At 38.3% G+C, this 19,171-nt stretch overlaps 1 protein-coding gene across 2 annotated transcripts in view; it reads left to right on the plus strand.

The window, feature by feature from the left end:
- skd (mediator complex subunit skuld) overlaps positions 1-19,171 on the plus strand; it is a 112,677-nt gene that overhangs the window by 19,954 nt on the left and 73,552 nt on the right. For both annotated transcript variants that reach the window (XM_068774020.1, XM_068774021.1), the window contains exon 2: positions 16,639-16,957. In XM_068774020.1, coding sequence (XP_068630121.1) covers positions 16,639-16,957 — 319 coding nt within the window. The remainder of the gene's footprint in view (positions 1-16,638; positions 16,958-19,171) is intronic.

Genomic DNA, 19,171 nt, shown 5'->3' on the forward strand with positions numbered 1-19,171 from the left:
AAAGATGAGGATAAAAATAAAATTATTAAATGAAAAACTTAGAAAAATAATGTCCTTGTGGACCCCAAGATATTTGTTGTACAAGAGGTCTCCAATAACGGGGGCCGGTTACCGTGCAAACCTAGTGCTGATCTGTTAATGTCACATATCATTTGATCCTGAGATTACGGATTTTTTTCAAGAGTTCTTCTTTACATTTTGTAAAGGTGCACTTGCCGGGAATCGAACCAGCAACATACGATAAGTCACACAGTACTTCTAGAACCTTCCTTTACTTTTTTTCTGCGGTCTTGTTATAAAGTGGCTTATGATGACAGTATCACCTAAGAGCATCTAGAGAGAGTGATCGCATCTAATTCAGCATCAGACCGTTTTAAATGTGAGTTTGGGGAACTTATTGTCAGATATTGGTCATGTCTTGCTTTTCGCTTTTTGTATCTTTTTGTTTGTGAAATGAGGTTTGCCCCAGTTATATTTATTCGTGCCGCTCTTAAAACGGAAATATGTTTTACGGGCATTTGAATATGTTAGTGTGTTTCCCACGATAACAAAAATCTACCACAAAAGAGAAACCCTAGCGAAAATAATGACAAGCTACGGTGTATCTTTCAATAGCGCGGTACGAATAACATGTTTATGCATGTATGCACTCACCCGTCGCCTTATCCATGCATGAGCAATAACTTCGCGAGATGTTTCCGTGTCAAGGACGCCGCGGATCACAAACTAAAGTGAGATGTTGTGTAATATATACATTGTTTCAGTATTGTCCTCTGCGCTTATGTGTAATTGAAGCCTTTCTATAACTAAATATAGGGCATAAGAGAAAGATTTTGCACACATTAGCTATTGCAAAGTCATTGTCAATTAAGTTATGTTCGTACTACTAACTTTATAGAGTTGGTGTAAGAAGTAAAATTTTGAGTCCTTTGGTCCCTTTAGGAACTTGTTTTCCTTCAATATCTGTATGTAGTAATATAATATTTCACATAAAATGTTCATCTATCGAGGATTAAATCTATGATGATATTTAATTTTATAGGCATCTTGTACTCATTTTCCTTACAAACGCCAGGGAAGGTGAAATAGAAAATATGCAAGTACTAGTGTTAATTTACACAATGCAAATAAAGAAAGAAAAAAAACGTTGTCACATACAATAAGTTAGAGTAATCGTCACCAAAGACTAAGTGTTGAATACACTGAACCGATGAAACACCATCAATTTATTCCATAGTCGTTAAAAAGTTAGTTTTGATAGTAATATAAGCTGCTTTTATAATGTTTTATTTCTTCGTGGTGGTCGTGTTTATATAATTCACAAGAATAAAAAAGGTGCCCAGAGTTATTTGCTGTCGGATACTAGGAAATAAGTTTTAATACAATTCGACTTGATTACTTGCATTGTTTTACTTTTCTTGATGAAACTTAATTGGAAGCTATTTGTGAATTCAATAAAACTTATTTGTAAGTTCGTGAACATTGTTAACTACAGTTGTTTTACAAGTTACGTCAAGTTTGCGTCTATTATTATTTTGATTTAAAATCCGTGTCTTTTTAGTCTCAGTACGAGATATTCATCGTTGTCATAGTACAACTACTTCTGCTCATAGCTGGATGTAAGCGGTCTAGATTCATCGTCTTCCGACAGTCTTCATAAGGTCATCTTGCTTGTGGACTTTGCCGATCCGTGGTGTCTACTCCAGATTCTTAGGTCCCAGCGACTATATGTCTTGGGCGATATGTAGCACAGCCATAAGTTTAAACAATAGCTTTTTGCTACTTTATATATACTTTTTGCAGACCACTTGCCAGACATTATCAAAGGTTATTTAACCCTTTACTTACCGCGGTCCGTTCCGCCCCAGTGATGCTATTGAACCGGACATGTGCGCCGCGAATTTTCTCATTTTTGTTACATATTTAAAGATTATACTTGTATATCAATTAAAAATAGAAGATAATTCTTAGTAATTTATATGGCTGTGATAAATCTTAAAACAGGGATTTACACATAAGCCCACATTACAAGGTGGATGCCGGCTAACTGCGGCGCTGGTAACGAAAGGGTTAATAGCTTTACACATGTCCCAGCGCTATAATCGATCGGCAGCGGCTGCGGACGGCGCCGACGTCTCCGCTGCATAACAATTAATAATGCTCATCGCCAACTCCAACACTATCGACACGAAACACGTTCAAATAGCCATTTATTGAATCAATATATATTTTTAATGTTTTAATTTCTATAATATCAAATACAATACAAATTGCTGCTTAAAAACGTCAAACTCTGCCTGTCTTGTACAGTAAATTAGGTTGAGCTATCATTTTGTACTGGTGTATAGTGATAGACAACTTGATACATGCATAAATTATTTTACTCTTTTTGACATAGAATATGAGTAGTGAGATATTTTTAAGAATTGGTATATTTTTAAAGTTGTGTTTAAAATTTACGATTGGAAAATTCAGGTCCATTTCGTGTATTAACCCTCGTCATGTTAATGTGTTAATATATATACCGACTTTGAGTATATACTATGTACTATGACATTTTGATGTCAGATTTCATAGCGGGAAAGTATGGAAGACGTGTTCGTATAGTTTAAACCAGTGAGAGTTTTAATAAAAATTATGATGTTGATCTAATAGTTGGTGATTGTAATGAAACGTTCTGTTGTCTAAAAAAAAAACCGTAAGATAAGATCCACTGGAAATTACAATTGTCCGTCTTCGCTGACCCAATTCAGGTCTAATTTGATAACAGTACACATATCACGCCGCTCGATGTCATGGCTATTTAATAGATTGTTGATTGACGTCAGAATTTAAATGAAAATAGCGTTTTTTTTCTCATATCTTACCATTTCTTACGTTTGCGAGCTGTAACATTGGGTCATAAATAAATAAATATCTAATAATTAGGTCCTTTACTGAAAATTCTCGTTGTACTAAGAGTTAAGTTGTACTACAGTGCGTAACAAAGGGTTCCCATTGTTGGGACTCTATATGTATATATCATATAAGTCTTAGTAATGGTAGCCCAGCATTGGAGGACTGAAACTTCTTTTCGTAGGATTCGATTCCCACAAAACATTATAAAAATTTCTGCATTAATTATATGTGATTGCCTCTGCTCACAAGTTTCCAGAGGATGTACAGCAGCGTCCTCTGCATACCATAATACCACACTGCGATCGCCAACCCGCCTGTCAAGCGTGGCGATTATGATATATCCCCTCATAAATGTTTTTGTGGAAGGTGTGTGCCTTGCAGTGGGATTCTATAGGCTGAGACGACGACAAATAATATTAAGTTAGCCATGCCCTTTTATTCAGTAGCAAAGTTTCATGTCATTATTTAATCCTTTGATGCCGTAGTCTCGGATTATCTCAATTCCTCGGGTCAGAGGTAATCGTTTTATGATTGTATCGCAGATATCTGTCGGTACGGTTCGCCGGCGCGGAATACGGGCGTCCCTCTCGCTCGGGCCGCGCGCTCGCTCGGTGGGACAGAGCGAGGAATACGGAGCGAGATATTGTACAGCGGTCGGATGCCGCCTACGACAAACAAGTAACGCGGCGGTCGGAAGAAGTTCTCGGCGCCCGCCCGCCGAGCGCCCTTACGTAACCAAAAACAATGGCCACAACACTTGCTAGCACCTTTTCTCGTACACCTCTGCGTAAGGGCACTAAAACTATGCACCACTTTTCCAGATAAAAATCAATTTAATCGGTCGTTTAACTTTATTACTCTACGCTTCATGTTTCTGACCTTGCATCTTTTTTAAATGTTATCATATTTACATTTTAAGTCCAATTTGGTAAACATTTACAATTGTTGTCTATTGCTTAAATTTATTTCACAGAGTTTGGTCAAAAATGTAAATACAAGCTCATTTGCTGACAATTAATGTACGGTATACCCTATTCAAAGTTCAATAACGTAATGGTGAAATAGTAAAAATAAGGGTTTTAAATTTTTGAGTTAATGCATATTAAAATTAATTATAGTTTATTATCATGAAGTTCTGGCCTGTAGCATACGAATAGAAATAATAAATTAATATGACATTTCACGATCAACAGAGTGATGAAAAATAGGTATAAAACCTTTATTTTGAAGCTTTTTGTTGACATTGGGAAAGGGCCCCTCAATTTGGTTTTCGATTCTAATTTCACACAAGTGATCATAGTATAAAGATGCAAAATAAAATGATTATGATGCAATGAAATTGTTTAATTGGATAATGCGAGTAACAATACCAAAGAGCGGGCGGGCGGGCGGCCAGGCAAGAGCCGCGTTATCTCGGCGTACATCTGCGCGGTACGTGTGAAGGCTGGCGACCCGCAAAGCAAACTTATTGTCCACCCTGCACTGTGGTAACGCAAGGACTTCCTTCCATTTTTTTGTATTTTATCCTTTTTCCATTTTTTTTAGATTGAGATAGGCTTATAAAATATCTATACATGGTTGAATGACCAAGCTAGCAAGCTATGAGGTTTTAGATTAAGGATTTTAACACAACAAGGGAAATACGATTAGTAGAAATCCCTTAATAGACTGGGCTTGTTGTGTTTTGTGTGATTTATTAAATAAAAACTCTACTGGGTGTATATTATTTTTATAAATAGTCGTCATTTTGCATATTAGTCGAATTATAATGTAGAATTAATTCACGAGAACACAGGTGTGGCGGGTCTTCTCGAATCAACCATAGGTGTCATAGGGTAGAGGAGAGTGTTGTGTTCCAGTGCGACAATAAGTTGTTGAGGTAATAACAACATTGTGACTATAGGAGGATATGTAGCATGTACTATGTAGCATTTTACCAACAAAAAGAAAGTAAGCAATATCAGTCGCGAGGAATGAATGGTGTGATGTATGCCCTAGGAAGTGGAATTCAATAGACAATAAGATATACCGTCTCAACCGCTGGCCTCGCCAGTTTTTACGCATCATTACATTTCGTTACAGTCATTGGTGACTTTATACCAGTTATAAATTACTGTGACAAGGTGAAACATAAATTTTAATGTCTTAGTATTTCTTTAAACAGATTTAATTTCATAGTCATATAATTGTTAACAAACGGTTTGCGTGAAACGTAAACATTGAGTTCTTACTTCATGCTCTATCTTGATTCGATCTGACTAAACGCATTCGGCCGCTGCTCGAACCCCACGCCCGTTAACAGTACCATCGCTTATGATACATAAACCACGTCGCAACCCGTCGACGGCGCGCACGCGACAATCAACACTGTGTTACACGTGTAAAGGTGATATTTGCACGGCCGCCGCCCACAGTGCCTCCTCAAAGTGGGTAATATGAAACGCGCAATCCATAATAATGATGAGGTTCGCGGAAGTGCGCGGCGCGGAGAGCCGATGTCACGCGCCGGGCCGGTGCGACTCGCGCCGGGACATTGTATCTTACTTCTATTACTATGTCGAACATTATATATAACAAAAAAAATATTTTTTATATTCAAAAATTTAGATTTATTGCAATTTTTACTTAAAATCATTATCCAATGACAGTATTAATATGTTATAAATCTACTCTAATAGACTTTACTACGACATAGTCTACAACACAATAGTACAGCGTTAATAATATAATCGGTTAATATATATGAAACCAGGTACATTACAGTATTTAAAAAGTAAATATAAGGAAACTCGCGGATGTCTTCCTAAGAGTTTTGAACCCTATTAAGGGTAATAAAGCAAGTAATAATCTTTCATAATTTTGTCTTTTCCCAAATAACATGGTAAGCACCAAATAGTTTCCTTTCAAAACAAAAAGAATTAAGTACATTATATTTAAGCACAGAGACTACTTGACACTAATCGGTGTAACATTACTCCTGAAGATGCCCCGTGGAGGGGTGAAACACGTGTTGAGTGATTTAACGGTGGTAGTTGTTGTAATTTGCATTGTTTGCCGCATGCGCATTTATCAGCGGGCTGGCGGGCGGTGCACTTTGTTGCACGACTACGACTGCATGTGCGGATGTGCTAAATATTGTCCTTCTCTTACTTAGATTATATTCATCATAATTATTTAAGCCTTGGAATGTTCTCTACTGAATGAAAAGCTCCTTAAATTTCCAATAGGGCTGGTTTGATGCGACTTGCATTCAGCGTCGAAGAACTTAACAAATCAAACTTGATGAGTGTACTACGTTGCGCTTTTCAGACCTTGATATTCACTTCAGACCCTTGAGATCCAGTAGCCATGTGTTCAGCGTGCAATGTGGCTTGCCTACTACCACTGCAATTTGCCGATCCGCGAGGTTCTCGTAGAGAAATGACGGACTTAGGCTCTAATATCAGCCATACAAAAGACTATCACTCTTTACACATATAACACAAATTAATCATAGTGAGATTACATTGTAATAATACAAAGTAACAATGCAAATAGTTATCAGTCATTGGTAAAAAATGTAGTTATTAAACAATTTGTTTAGCGAGCGTCGTTGAACCCGAGGCGAGCGCCGCGCTAAGTGCGCTCTTCCGCCGCGCGGCCCGGTTGCCGGATGATCTTTATCTGAACTGCACGATGAAAGTAAACGTCTTCTTAACATTAACACTGATCATACCAACACTTGCACACCTAGATACATACCTAGTTCTACCATGGCGGCTCAGATGACCCGATTTTGTTTCCTGATTGAATGTACGAAATACGCTTGCTGGGAAAGAAATAAAAATTAAAATTAATTATAAGTAAATAAAAGTAAGAAATGGACTAATATTTAGCCACTTCCGCACATACAGTGGTAGTCGTGCAATTTAATGCACCGCCCGCCAGCCCGCTGATAAATGCGTATGCGGCAAACAATGCGAATCACACAACCGCCACCGCCAAACTACTCAACACGTGTTTCACTCCTCCACGGGGCATCTTCAGGAGGTCTGTTACACCGATTAGTGTCAAACACAGAGAAACACAGAGACTCGACTCTAACGCCTGATTCCATTAAAAGTAAATAAAATTGAATATTGACCATTTCTATTACAAACTCAAATTATAATATTAAATTTTTTGGAATTTTTGATCCATTGTTAACCGATTTTTTTACGGTTTCAATGAAAAAGTTTTAAGTTAAAAAAAATAGGTCATTTGACCTGTTGTATGTTTAGAGTTAAACTTTGCCATCGTGTTATTGTTCATGCAGTTTCGAACAGAGTGTTTATCGATAGATAGTTAACACAAAAAATTACACTTGCATAACTATTATAAATAAATTGAACAGAAGGTAAAAAGCTATACTAAGACAGAATACGATAAAATGGACATTAATAATTATAAAAGTATTTCTCCATTTATAATTGATGTGTGTCGCAGTACTTATAATATTTGTCTTAATTTTGACTTACAGATGAGAATACTTTATTAAATATAGATTTATCATTTATAATTTTGAATCTCGACGATATAAATATCTTTCAGTTACGACCTAGAGTGTCCTGAGCAGTGATTCTTTGAACCAAGTGTAATTTAGTTGAAAACATAATAATACACGAAGCAACTAGAACCCACTTTGTAGCCTAGGCGCGTTATATAGTCGACAAGGCAAAGAAAAAGATATCTAGAAGAGACGACCAGAGTTCATTGGTATCTTCCGTGCTAAATGGTGATGCTATCGGAAGGCAGGGAAAGTCTACCAGAGAAAGAGTTTCAGGATCTCAGATTGTAGAGAAACGAGCAGGAAAACAGACCGCGTGATGAGATGGGACAAGTGCTAGTTAGACGAAAAATAAATAAAATACGCAATTATATCACGTCACAAAAAATTATTATATTATGTTATTTGATATTTCAACCTGGTCCTACCATATTCCTACAATCGCCTAACGAACGTACACTAATATTGACAGCGTCCGTGTGGCATTTGCATTTTTGCTTCACAAAATCATTTGTACCTGAAAGACCGGTTTAGATAAAACAAACTCGTCAATAAAAAAGAGCATCTCCATCCGACTGTCAAAAAAAACTCCGTATACATTATGTTACATTCATCTAGCTGATGTCACAAGCCAATATTACAGTATTAACAGGTTTCGGAAAGAAGACGTGCAAGGCCATTCGATGTAATTTCTCACGCCACCTTCCTGCATAGAGCTGTCGCTCTAGCTGCGCAAATGTCTGCGAGGCGACAATGCGGCTGTTTACAAACAACGTGACGTCGGCGAGACGCGTTGTGAACGCTGTTACATATCCACTCAACTAAATGAATCTACACGACTAGATTTATGTTGCACAAACAATTGATCCGAGAGCCTTATCGCGTTTATAAGATTATTATTTAACTTATTATTTAAACCGGACTTTCACTGCTGCCCAACTGACATATAGATTCCGCGGATTCGAAGTGGCAGGACGTCTGGTCAAAGACCAAGGTTTTAAAGTAGCACAAAGGCTTCCGAAGGAGCCTTAGCACGGGCAACGATACATACTACAATTTCAACGGATTGGCAGATCGTCGCGCATTTAGATCGCTTCGGCGGACACTCCGTGGACTTTAATTTTTTTTTTATTGTTAAGTATATTCCCACTGGCATTGAAAATGTCCTTTATTTTTTTGTTTTTAGTTATCAATTTAGTAAATATTTTCTGCCCTGTGCTTAACTTAAATAGAGTGACAAAGCTCAAAGCCGGCACTTAGGGCTGTCAGTCGTCGTTACTACCAGTATTACATCTACAAACGGTATAGTTTGATGAGTATGAACGCAGCGCATTAGAAGCGGTGCGTGGTCGTGACGTCACGGCTTAAAAATGCAGCAGCGCACGGGCGTGTGCGCGCGCGCAGTGCGACTGTTTACAGCGGCGCGCGACGTTGCCGCGCCTCCTCTCACTTTCGCGACCGCCCCGCGCGCGCCGCCTAGCGGTGCTCCGCTTTTTTTGGGAGCACTTTTCCCCTTCCCGGTCGTTAGCGCGCCCCGGTACGCAACTATCATTTGCATATTTAATTATATCCATCGATTGTGTATTGTTTTATCATTAATATTTTGTATGTAATTAAACACGTATTCCACTTTAATTGAACCAGAAAATGAACACGATTATCTTGTAACTAAGCTATAATATGCGCTTAAAACGTATACGTGGAACGATATTACCAAGTCAAAATTTTATTTACCAAATCACAATTTAAAAAAAAAAAAACTATTCACAAGGTATTGAAAAACCAAAGTTTTCTAGTTGTTAAATAAAGAGATGAAATACTCTAATTCACGTGTGCTCTATACACTAAACGAATATATTTTTAGAATATCAGTGCCAAAGTAATGCTCTTCTGTTATAATCTCTAATTAAATAAATTAATTAGTGTACAGTTATTTACTTTAAATTTTACTTTTTTTTGTATATATGTGTAACTCGGTAACAAGGTCGGCGCACGCTGGGAATAGTTCGAATGGTCCTCCGGCGTGCGGCGCTCGAGTGTCGGTGGTTCCCGGGCGCAGCTGCGGAGAGGTCCGGAAAGCGAACCGCATTCGCCCCTCCCTCGCTAACAGACGACGGTCGATCGACCCACCCTCGCGATGCAACCGCTTCCCAACCGTAACCCGGCACCTCCTGTGTCGCCTTTATTAAACCAATGTCAACCTTACAAGATTGTACGTCAATAAATTACTTAATCAGACTAAACAATTGACTATTGTAATTTGTATTAAACATAGAACATAGAAAATAAATAATCAGAACAATCTGCAAACATTAAACATCCTGTATATACGATCAATAAATTTGTTCGTATTTTTAAATAATTAATCATCATTGTATACGTTATAAGAAAGGATATCAAAAATGTCTAATATTATAGAAATTAAAATCAAGTTTAGTACAGGATCATTTTTAATATCTATTACAGAGCAGTTCGAGAAATTCATTCCCAAGACTGGTGTAATGACCTTGAAATGTTTTATACATTTTGTTTTTTTTTTTATATTATTTACACTGTATTGTATATTAAAAAAGGAATGATACTAAAAATTAGGTAATAACTATATATCAAACGATTTATGTAGAGGTTTAGTAAGTTTGGCTGAACAAAAAGCTCGCTTGCTTCCAAAAGACGTTATCTGTGAGGCCTAATGAAAAATGTAACTAGTCTTTGTTTCTGTTTTATATTTGCCAATTTTTCTTATTTATTACTATTTTTATACACAGACAAGGTTTCCATATTGTCTCTAATCATGTGCTGTATATATCGCACTATTAGTTTTTACAGAGGAACCAGGAGTTTCTTTATTTAGTAGCGTCCTTCCAGAGAATAGTCTATTATACATATATATATCATTTAATATGTTTGTACTTGTGAGTATTTACACATGTACGAGTACAAAGGCCTACGTGTGGCTCACTCTTGAATCGATTTCCGAAGATTAAACAAAGATGAAATTTCTGGTTATATAAAATTTATATTTATTATGCCAGCGCATATATTTAAACGCATTGACTATTCGACTTTAAAGTAGGAGACAGGAGTGGTGGAGGTCGTTCGAGACAAGTACTTCACAATTAAAACGGTGTAACAATCTTAACGTAAAATCAAATCACATCGCAGCCAGACATGATACCGTCCACGTCGCCGGGGACAGCTTTACATGTACACGTACCGGATGGTTTTATACGATAGTTAGAAACGTTTTTAGAATTTCTTCCACTGTTGTAATAATAATAACCTAACTACAACAGTAGTCGGTCAAATAAGAATTGACCCTCTAAGTCCCGAGCGACACGAGGCGGTCTCACGATCTGGTAAAAAAAATTATATAAAGATGCAAGCTTAGGTACTAAAAATGAAGTTTGGGCTAAGTGCCTTCTGCTATTTGTAATTTTTAATTTGCGGCAAATTTAAGTTCCGCTATGGCAAGTAGAAGCCTTTGGTTTGTTTATGATAACTATCAAAAATTAAACGACTCGTCTATATTTTTTGTATTTAATAACTTTAAAGGAGAATATGAAAATGAGCGGCCACGTGGACGTGTTGAAGTGTAATTGTAAGACGTGTATCTGCGATTTGTTCGCGTCGTTATACAATAGAAAGTGAAGTGGGGCGCAGGCGCGGGCGCATCGCTAGAAAGCTGCGCCGCGGCCCCGGAGCGCCGCATTCTTTCACACGCGGCTCGACGGCGCCCGGCCCCGCTCAGTTCTATGGTCGCTGCGCACAATCGTCTCCTAAAAATTGTAACAAAAAAAAACCTGCAGGTAATATACAAGAGTCGTATATGAAAAATAAAATTAATTCTTTGATATCTCGATACAAAAACGCTCAATTTGAAAATAATCGAGTTTTTCCTTAACGGTACATAAAATATTTAACATACACGATGAACTAACGCTAGTTGTGTCTAAAGCACTATTCTAATTAACACTCGTCAACGACACAGTGACCGACATAGTGGATTGTCAATTTGAATTGGCAGCGAACGGGCCATGTAGTGCGTAAAACTGACTACCACAGGCCTTATGGTCCTGTAATGAAGACCACGGATCGTCAAGTGTAGCATAAGACATCCGCCCACAATGTGGACAGGCGGCCCACTTCTTGGAACTCTGGTCCTATTGGAAATCAAGGGATAGGTCTATGTCCAACAGTGAACGTCTAAGATTTGATACGATCATGATGAATTAAAATTGTCAATTACGGTTTCTTATTCCCTACGTAATTAAGGGTTGCAGATTACGATAGGTCGTGTACTCAATTCCCGTCAAGTGTAAAATTAGAAATCCAACAGTTAAGTGAGATTCCCTAATTCCAGCGGCAAACGTAATGGCATACAGCTCAGCCGTTACCGAGAATTATTTTGTCACAGCGTGAAAATTAAATCTCTTCACGTTAATTTTAATAATAATTATGTGCTTAAATTAGCATTGTTTGCGAGCTATATGAAATATTCGGATTACCAATCACTCTTCAGGCCTGTGAAATATTCGGCTAATTAGAGCCGAGAGTTTTAATGAACTGCCAGTGACGTGACGTATAGCGTCGGCAATATACCGAAGAGACCGATGACAAGCAGTTTTGTTGCTAAATTAGAAATAGCATCAGGCAACAGTAAGTTCAAATAAGAAAAATCAAAGGTGATAAACGCATGTTATTTAAGATCTCTATATAAGAGCTTCTAGAGATTTCGAATAACGGACCTCAAAAAAATAAAAATTGAACTAAATTTTATAATTGTTACCAGCAATTTGTGGAAGTAAAATCACTAATTTTGTAGTTTGTTGCATTCTGTAAGAAGTTATTTCCAATTGTAATACATCGACTTGCTTAAATAAATTTCACGTTTTTCCTGCGTCACGAGTAGCGGTGGAAATGGTGGAGATGGAATGTATAAATGCAATTAAATGTTAAATAACAACGCCATATTATACAATGGAATGTCCGCGCGGACACGATCTCACGCGAATCGCTCGCCTTACGCAACGGACGGAGATTTGTTCGGCCGCGTCGCCCGTCCCCGCGGCCGCCGCATCTTAATTCAGTTGTTCGCACTTGTCGACGCGGCTACTTCACATTCACGATATATTAAATCAACACTTCGTGCGTAATTAAACGGCGCTCCGGACCTTAAATGTAAACAGTTTAGCCAAGGAAACTTTGTCCTGGAAATCTATACATCTTAGCAGACGATGTGTGCGGCTCATATCATAGGGCACGTTTCATACCCTCGTAGCTGTGAATTTTAAGTTGTAGTATACCATTATCCTTCTCCTCGATGCGTCAATCATGCAGCGATCTTATATCTTATGATGTTCTTTCATCTGTTCCGCTACTCAGAGATGTTTACGGCTTCAAATATATCAGGATGGTATTATATACAAACTCAATATATTTTGTATCAAATTATATAAACATACAAGTGGACACTTAACCCTTAATAGCCTGATTTACGAAAGTGATTCTTTTCAAATATTACTGTGTTTGCTTGAGAGTCTTGATGAAGGAAAAAATCGATTTTTTTTTAATTTCGTTGGAAAGAATAGTATATACTCGTATATACAACAGTAAAATTCGTACAGCCAACCTATAAAAAAACTAATAGTAATGTGGACATTCGGTTTAAAAGATTGGTATCAAAATTGAAACTCTAGACTATTAAGGGTTAAAACTCGCAAAATGGAAGATAATATAGTCGAAAGCAATAGAAATCTTTACCCATTGTTATGATAAAGAACGCAGACTTAGGGCTTGTAACAATAATAACGTTAAGCTAACATTTTGTCCATGACATTCGCTGCATTCTATAGGCATGTGTAATGCTCACATTTCCCCACGGTGTCCCCTTGTCAATAAATTTTATATTCTTGGACAGCCGTGATAATACGAATCTTTGTTTATTTTGTACAAACATTACAGTTTGTAAATATATACCCAGTCCTCATTCGAAGTTCATAAAGTGTTAACGAAATAAAATTAACTTCAAAGATACGAGCGGGCAATATATTCGTCAAGAGCTTTAAGCGATAATTTAACGACGGTCGCATCGTTGACGCGCGTTTTAAATTGCTCATTAAAATATTCGCTTATTGGAAACACCATAAAGCGAACGAAAGGGAATCGTCGCGCCATTAAATCGACAATATCTTAAACAAAATATTAAGTGTTGCGGCGCGCGGGCGCTAAACGCGGTCATTACGACCAATAGCTCCCCGCACAATGTTGACAGTAAACCCGTTCCGGATCGGACCCGTACCCCTTATCGGCGCGGGTCGTCTGCCAGGTGCGCGGTGCCCTTTTCCTCCGCAGATGGCGGCGCGGGACCGTTGACCCTGTAACGGCAGCCGCGCGGGGCTCCGTGCGCCGGGACTCGCCCGCTGCCGTGAAGGTCGAGCGCCACTCTCGAACTTTTCAACATGTACACTTGTACGAAATCATCAAATTACTTTGGAAGACATTTTATATTAGAGTCAGATACAGCGCTCAGCGGCCCATTAATCCGGTGAAATAGTAGTATGTAACAGAATATCCTAACAGAAGTTTTACGCTAAACATCCATTGCGCTTTCGAACCCGCGGAATCTGCAAATACCTCTTCAGCAGTGTAAGCCCAGTTAAAGACAAAAGTTATTACATGAACGTTCACCCGTGAGCCACGGCGCGAGCTTCACGGAAACCACTGCTCATTAGGTTGTACAAAAGATTCATTAATGTGTTGTTAATTATTTAATGTAACCGCTGCTTATAGATTTCTTAAATAATAGTATTAAAGTGCTCTAAATGAATTTAAATAAAAAACATAGCCCGAGTCATTAGACGAATACATAAGAATTTCTATTTTTTCGACGTGTGGTTTTGGTAGAACAATTGTATTCATAGGGGTCATTGTAAGGTCACAAAGTCCCTTTCTGCCCCACCTCGTCATTTCGTAAAGACTCAGGGTTAAGTTTTACATTTTACTAAAGGCGTGTAACATAAATAATTATCAATGTAGTTAACGTTTTGCAAAGTGCAACGCGAGGCGAACGGTGAAATTATCGAGGCCCGCGCCCGCCTATGCAGCTCCTTGCGGGCTAATTGCGTTTCACGGGTGAGCGCTCCGAGTGCGCATGAACTTGTAAAGATTCCCCGGCCGCGGTGCACTGGACGCGGCGGGGGCTGCGCGGGTGAGCGGGGGCCAGTTTGACCTGATGCTTCGTATCTGCTTACCGAAGGTCGTTGCGACACCTGCCTCCCGTGGAACTGCTCATAGGGAAAGTGAATGTGTTATTTTATTTCTGTACACAGGTTATCGTTTAGCTGACATTGTCAAACCATGGCTACTGGAAATGTTTTTTACTAAAAAGACACAAAATAACTGTGGTTCCTAAAAGATATTCGTACATCAATTTTTTTGTATATTTGTTTGAATATCTCGAATTGTTTCTATAGTACATTAATTACTTTTTGCACATAACTGTATTCTTATATAATATATTGTCGTATATTGACGTCGTTTCGGCTGTTGAGTGAATATCGAAGATAAAAGCACACTATTGAAGGCATCGCTACATCTTTCGCATACTCAAATATACCATAATGAAATTTCTATAACAGCTAATGATAACAAAGTTGTGCATTTTAAGAATGCTTCCAACCGTATGTAGCATGAAATTGTTTGAATGTACTCGAAGTGAAAATTTTTATCTCAAACGCTCTTAACGTTGATTTACCATAGTCGAGCAGACGGGTGGCGCATTTTCCGGGCGGCGGCCCTGAAGCCCAACGCTAGCACCTTCGCGGCTGGCACCCCGCCAAATCCAGTTTCAGATCGTTCCCGAGTTCCCCCTCGCGAATTTGTTACCGCAAATCCCCTCAATGAGATTACGCTTATCACTCTATCGCACTTACGATGCCCGCTCCCAGCTACCGGCACTTCACTTTCGTTTCACCTGCCGATTACAGTCACTTTTTAAAAATAGAATACAAAAGGGTCAATAACGAGACGTCAACACCAATTATCGAATAAAGAAAATCCTTAACTATACGAATTGTTGAAATCAAAATAAAACGATTATTTATACAGGGTCTAAAAGCTTTAGAGGGAAGAATGTTTTATAGCTCATTTGTTACTAATAAGCTTCAAAACTTTTACACTTACTTACAATCACCAAGTTCGAAAAGGAACTTAATGGCAAGCACATTATAACATGACTATATACTCTTGTGTAGGAGTAGATCATGTCGACTAAAAATAATATACAAGAATATTATATGTATATGTATTTTATCGGCTAACTTTTCTTTCTCTGAATCAAAAGAAAAAAACACGTGGATTACTTTAAGGACATTAACTGCATGAACTTTTATTGTCGTAGTAAGTTCTGTTTTGTGATTTTAATCAAACATAATTATTTCATATATGATTCTGTCTTATCTTGTTACATATATTTCTTTTTAAAACTGAAATGATATCCTATAATACATTTATTGTTACTACGATAATGTTTAACAGTAAAACATTTGAACTTTGGCCACCGCGCCTTCGTTTGTATGTTAACAAGCGTCGGAACCGGCGTGCGGGCACGTCCGACCAGCTCTCGGCGCGCTCCCGTAACGACTTCGCTCAACCTCTTCACTTGATGCTCGTGCCGTTTATGTAATGTCTACCTTAATAGCACCAGCGCAGTACTTGCTTTTATAACTATAATCGACTAGCTCCGACTTCCAACTAGTCTAGTCTATAACTACGCAGTTTAAATATCACGGATATACATACTTGTTGTTTTCTTGGCTGGAAGTACCGGAACGTTGCGCGTATATAGGGGACGGCAGAAATAAGCGTTAACAAATGAGGGAGTTTTATTTATTTATAATAGCACATTACAAACAGAACCATTAACACGGTTGAAAGCGTTGTAACAGTTAAAAATCCTGATGCGCCTTATTGTTTCATGTGTGTAATACATTGACAAGTCGACGATGTACGGACAGCAAATAAGAAGAGTTATGAATAATAATTATACATCATACCTTAGATCTAGTCTCAAAAATATTCTTTAAGTGTATTTTCCTTAGTTTCTTTGGACTTGCGAGGTAGAATATAATAATTTTGTGACCTGTATCCATTAATCTGTATTGCTAAGCTGGTTACTTCTCATGTTTGGTGTTATTAATAAGAGTTTCTGTTCGCAGACGGAGCTGTATGGCATAAAATGGCGTAAGCTGGTGTGGGAGCGCGAGTGCGGCGGGGGCGGCGCGGGCGGCGGGGCGGGCGAGGGTGAAGAGGGCGCGGCACCGCTGGGCGACCCGGTGATCAGCAGCTACGCACGCTGCTTGGCCGGTGACATCCTGTGCGTGTGGCGGCGCGTGCCCGCTCAGCAGCCGCCCGACCTCTACGACATGCCCGCGCCGCCGCCGCTCTCGCTGCGCGCCGCCAAGGAGCTCTGGATCTTCTGGTACGGCGAGGAGCCCGACCTCAGCGGTCTCGTCGCGCCCGAGCTCATCGCCAGCCGTGAGTACACCTCCTTTACACTATCTACAATGTGCAACTTTAGAAGGTCGTCCGATAGTTCGAGCCCGTTGACCGCCCTCGTATGCGAAAATATCGCGTGTCGTGTGACAGTTCAAACCAAGATCTTCTCTTGGGAGCCCACGCGCTTTGTTATTAAACAAAGTGTCCTTTAGAACTAACCTAAGAACTAATATGTATCCTAATTCAATGAAATTAGTTATGTAATCACTCGAGCAATATCTGTGAGAGACTTCGAACTTAGCTACTGCAACGGGTTGTATTTAAATGGACTTATTGCCTTACTATCTATATTCTAGTAAAGGCATAGGGACCAGCAGGAAAACAGCATTTGTTTAATACTAGAAAAATCTCAGCTAATAATGCTGCTTACGAACATTCATAGCAAATCCGTCATTTTAAACCTCTAATTCAATCAACAGAGTAATTTGACTTTGATATTAATCCAATACACGGCGCTTAATACGGCAGCTCGTACTTTTAAACGTTTGCAAGTACTTTATTCACGTCGGGCCGCGATCACTGTAGCAGTTCTACCTAATCACTCGTTAATCGCGCATCCAGAACCCGCGCCGTCAGCAACGATTAAGCGAAAGATTAAGATCGCGCTAAGTCATCCCGAAACAATGGCAGCGGATGAAGGAACGAGGAAAGAGATAGCGGTAATTTGCTGCCTGAATCAAGCCTGCTCGGAACTCCGCGAGTAAATTTGCGTGAAGAATCCGGAAGTTGGCGTACTTGTTTTATTTTACGTAACAAACGTGTGCGGTGGGTCCTAAATTTTTTGGACATTTTCTTCATAATAGGGATAGGAATTTTTCTGTTTTGTATTTGGAATAAATATTGTAGAAAATAATATTGTGGTAGACGCCCTCTGTTTAAATATTTGTAACCTTACTCTATGCTTGCAATTTAACAACACCATTGCTATATGTAATCATCGACTGTTTTTAGTCTTCTATATAAATAAATAAGTGATGATTCCTAGTGTTCGTATCTTATAGTGATTCAAAATCGGCAGGACCACCACTATACTAAAATAATTCAAAACTTCTCCGTTAGTGTCATTTACGACTTATTTACGTTACAGATCTCTATTAAATATTAAGGTTACAAATACCACCAGACATTAATGTTTCAGTTTGAAAATATTATATATGTATGTACGTATATATAATATGTATGTACTCAATACATAACAGTAAATAACTATATGATACTCAATATATAATAGTACTATATTCAATCGAACTTTAGGCAGCTACGCAATCTCCAGTGCGAAGGTCGGGAAGCACTGGAACTGAACGTGTATCAAAGTCTTAACCGGGGTCTCCTTTAGGAGGACTCTTGTCTGTTTGGCGCGTCGGCATAAGAGATCTAAAAACTTGGTGACCTCCTATTATTAGTATTTATCGATTATAACAATTTTGTCATAATGTGGAGATCAGTTGTAATTGTATTTGGCATCGAATTAATGTAATAATTTTTTAGAATGTAGTTTTGCCTAAGTAAAAGCTAAGTAAGGAAAGTAAAGATTAAAATATGTCGCGAACGTAATTGTTTAGAAAAATTACACATCAATAAAAGTATTGCGACATACTTCTATAATGAATTTATTAACAATATATGAATTCATCTCTATATAAATGCGTGTCAAATAATTTAAGGTATTTTATTGCTGACAATTGTAATAACAAAGCCAAGTACCCGGGCCGTGTATACGCTGCAGAACAATGACGGGTGTATTGCTCTTACTCTCGTTATTCGTTTCGATCCATATCATACGGATTAGTTTTTATAACTTCAAAAATATTAAGATCATCTACGAGGCGTTTGGCCATGTAAATAAATAGTTACAATATTGAAGAGCTTTGTACTTTTACAAAAGATTGTACAGGAATGGGTAAGAAAGTAGGCGCATACGAATTGCAATACGATAATGTAATTTCATACTCCTTTTAACGTAGACACTATCAATGAAATTGTAGATCGTTCTTATATTTCTTAAAGTCATACTTTTATAACACCAATGAAGTTGTAAATCCACACAATGAAGCAATAATACGCTTTAAGTTCTATTACCGCACTTGGACTAGACACTTCCAACTTTGTCATCCGCAGCGACAGTTGGTGAACGCTCACGCCAATATCGAACTTATTGTGGCATCGTACGTGTTATAATAGGTTAAAAGAACT

The sequence above is a fragment of the Battus philenor genome, unplaced genomic scaffold (assembly GCF_028537555.1).
Source record: "Battus philenor isolate CCGP_79_NKW_IND1 unplaced genomic scaffold, ilBatPhil1.0.hap1 SCAF_6, whole genome shotgun sequence".
Taxonomy (NCBI): domain Eukaryota; kingdom Metazoa; phylum Arthropoda; class Insecta; order Lepidoptera; family Papilionidae; genus Battus; species Battus philenor.